The 1,336-nt window shown below is 51.7% G+C and overlaps 1 protein-coding gene across 2 annotated transcripts in view; it reads left to right on the top strand.

Annotated features, from left to right (window-relative positions):
* itfg1 (integrin alpha FG-GAP repeat containing 1) overlaps positions 1 to 1,172 on the top strand; it is a 146,870-nt gene extending 145,698 nt beyond the window's left edge. The window contains exon 19 of one of the 2 annotated variants that reach the window (XM_056607452.1): positions 862 to 1,172. In XM_056607452.1, coding sequence (XP_056463427.1) covers positions 862 to 921 — 60 coding nt within the window. In that variant the 3' untranslated portion in view covers positions 922 to 1,172. The remainder of the gene's footprint in view (positions 1 to 861) is intronic. The other variant, XM_056607453.1, reaches the window with a different exon arrangement.
* The last annotated feature ends 164 nt before the right edge of the window (positions 1,173 to 1,336 follow it).

The following is a 1,336-nucleotide window of genomic DNA, read 5'->3' as shown; positions in this document are numbered from 1 at the left end:
GAGGGAGATCGAGAAAGAGGCTATTGGCTCCAGGTATTGTGTATTTTCGGCAGATAGGACCGTCGGTCTAATGCGCCTCTTTTTGACCAGCCCCGGATATTCAACGTTTCCTTTCCTCGTATTACGGACATCATGTGGCACTATGTGTGAAAAGTTTTCCAACGTATAAACGGGCTAGCATGAAATAAATGGCCTTACCAAGTCTGGCCCAGGGAGCTCTGAAGACTGGAGCTAGAGCGAGAGAAGGTTTACCAAGTCTGGCCCAGGGAGCTCTGAAGACTGGAGCTAGAGCGAGAGAAGGTTTACCAAGTCTGGCCCAGGGAGCTCTGAAGACTGGAGCTAGAGTGAGAGAAGGTTTACCAAGTCTGGCCCAGGGAGCTCTGAAGACTGGAGCTAGAGCGAGAGAAGGTTTACCAAGTCTGGCCTAGGGAGCTCTGAAGACTGGAGCTAGAGCGAGAGAAGGTTTACCAAGTCTGGCCCAGGGAGCTCTGAAGACTGGAGCTAGAGCGAGAGAAGGTTTACCAAGTCTGGCTCAGGGAGCTCTGAAGACTGGAGCTAGTGCGAGAGAAGGTTTGGGGTGCTGGAAGACGGAAAGCCCAGCTTAGTGTTTGAGATTACAATGGTTCTCCTGGGGCCGGACTCAACCATGACAACAGACAGAAGTTGTATTTCTCTGTCGGGATGCTCTCATGATGTTGGAGTATAATCTGAGCCTGTCGGCAGGGAAGAGAAGCCCTTTAGAGGAAGAGGATGACAGCTGCAGCGGTCTCGCTCACGACTGGACCATATTCAGAAGTCTGCTGCAGTGAAAGCCAACGATCTGTGCACTGATAATAAACAGTTTGTGTGTGTGTGTTTCAGAAAGCGGACGACCGGGAGAAGAGACAAGAAGCCCATCGCTTCCATTTTGATGCCATGTGAAGAAATAGTTTAATAAGCACCCAGCCCATCAATCTCCATTCCCCCCCACCTCTCTCTCTCTCTCTCTCTCTCACTCTCACTCTGTCTCTCTGTCCCTCTCTCTCTCTCTCTCACTCTCACTCTGTCTCTCTGTCCCTCTGTCCCTCTGTCTGTCTGTCTGTCTGTCTGTCTGTCTGTCTGTCTGTCTGTCTGTCTGTCTGTCTGTCTGTCTGTCTGTCTCTCTCTCTCTCTCTCTCTCTCTCTCTCTCTCTCTCTCTCTCTCTCTCTCTCTCTCTCTCTCTCTCTCTCTCTCTCTCTCTCTCTCTCTCTCTCTCTCTCTCTCTCCCCACCCAGCAGCTGGAGGTGATGTTGGTGTGTGGGGGTCCGGGGGCTGTGGAGGAGAGCCAGTGGTTCCTGTGGTTCCCCTGGTTTCAAT

This window comes from Gadus chalcogrammus, chromosome 14 (genome assembly GCF_026213295.1).
Source record: "Gadus chalcogrammus isolate NIFS_2021 chromosome 14, NIFS_Gcha_1.0, whole genome shotgun sequence".
NCBI lineage: Eukaryota > Metazoa > Chordata > Actinopteri > Gadiformes > Gadidae > Gadus > Gadus chalcogrammus.
This window is presented reverse-complemented; position numbering and strand designations above follow the sequence as displayed.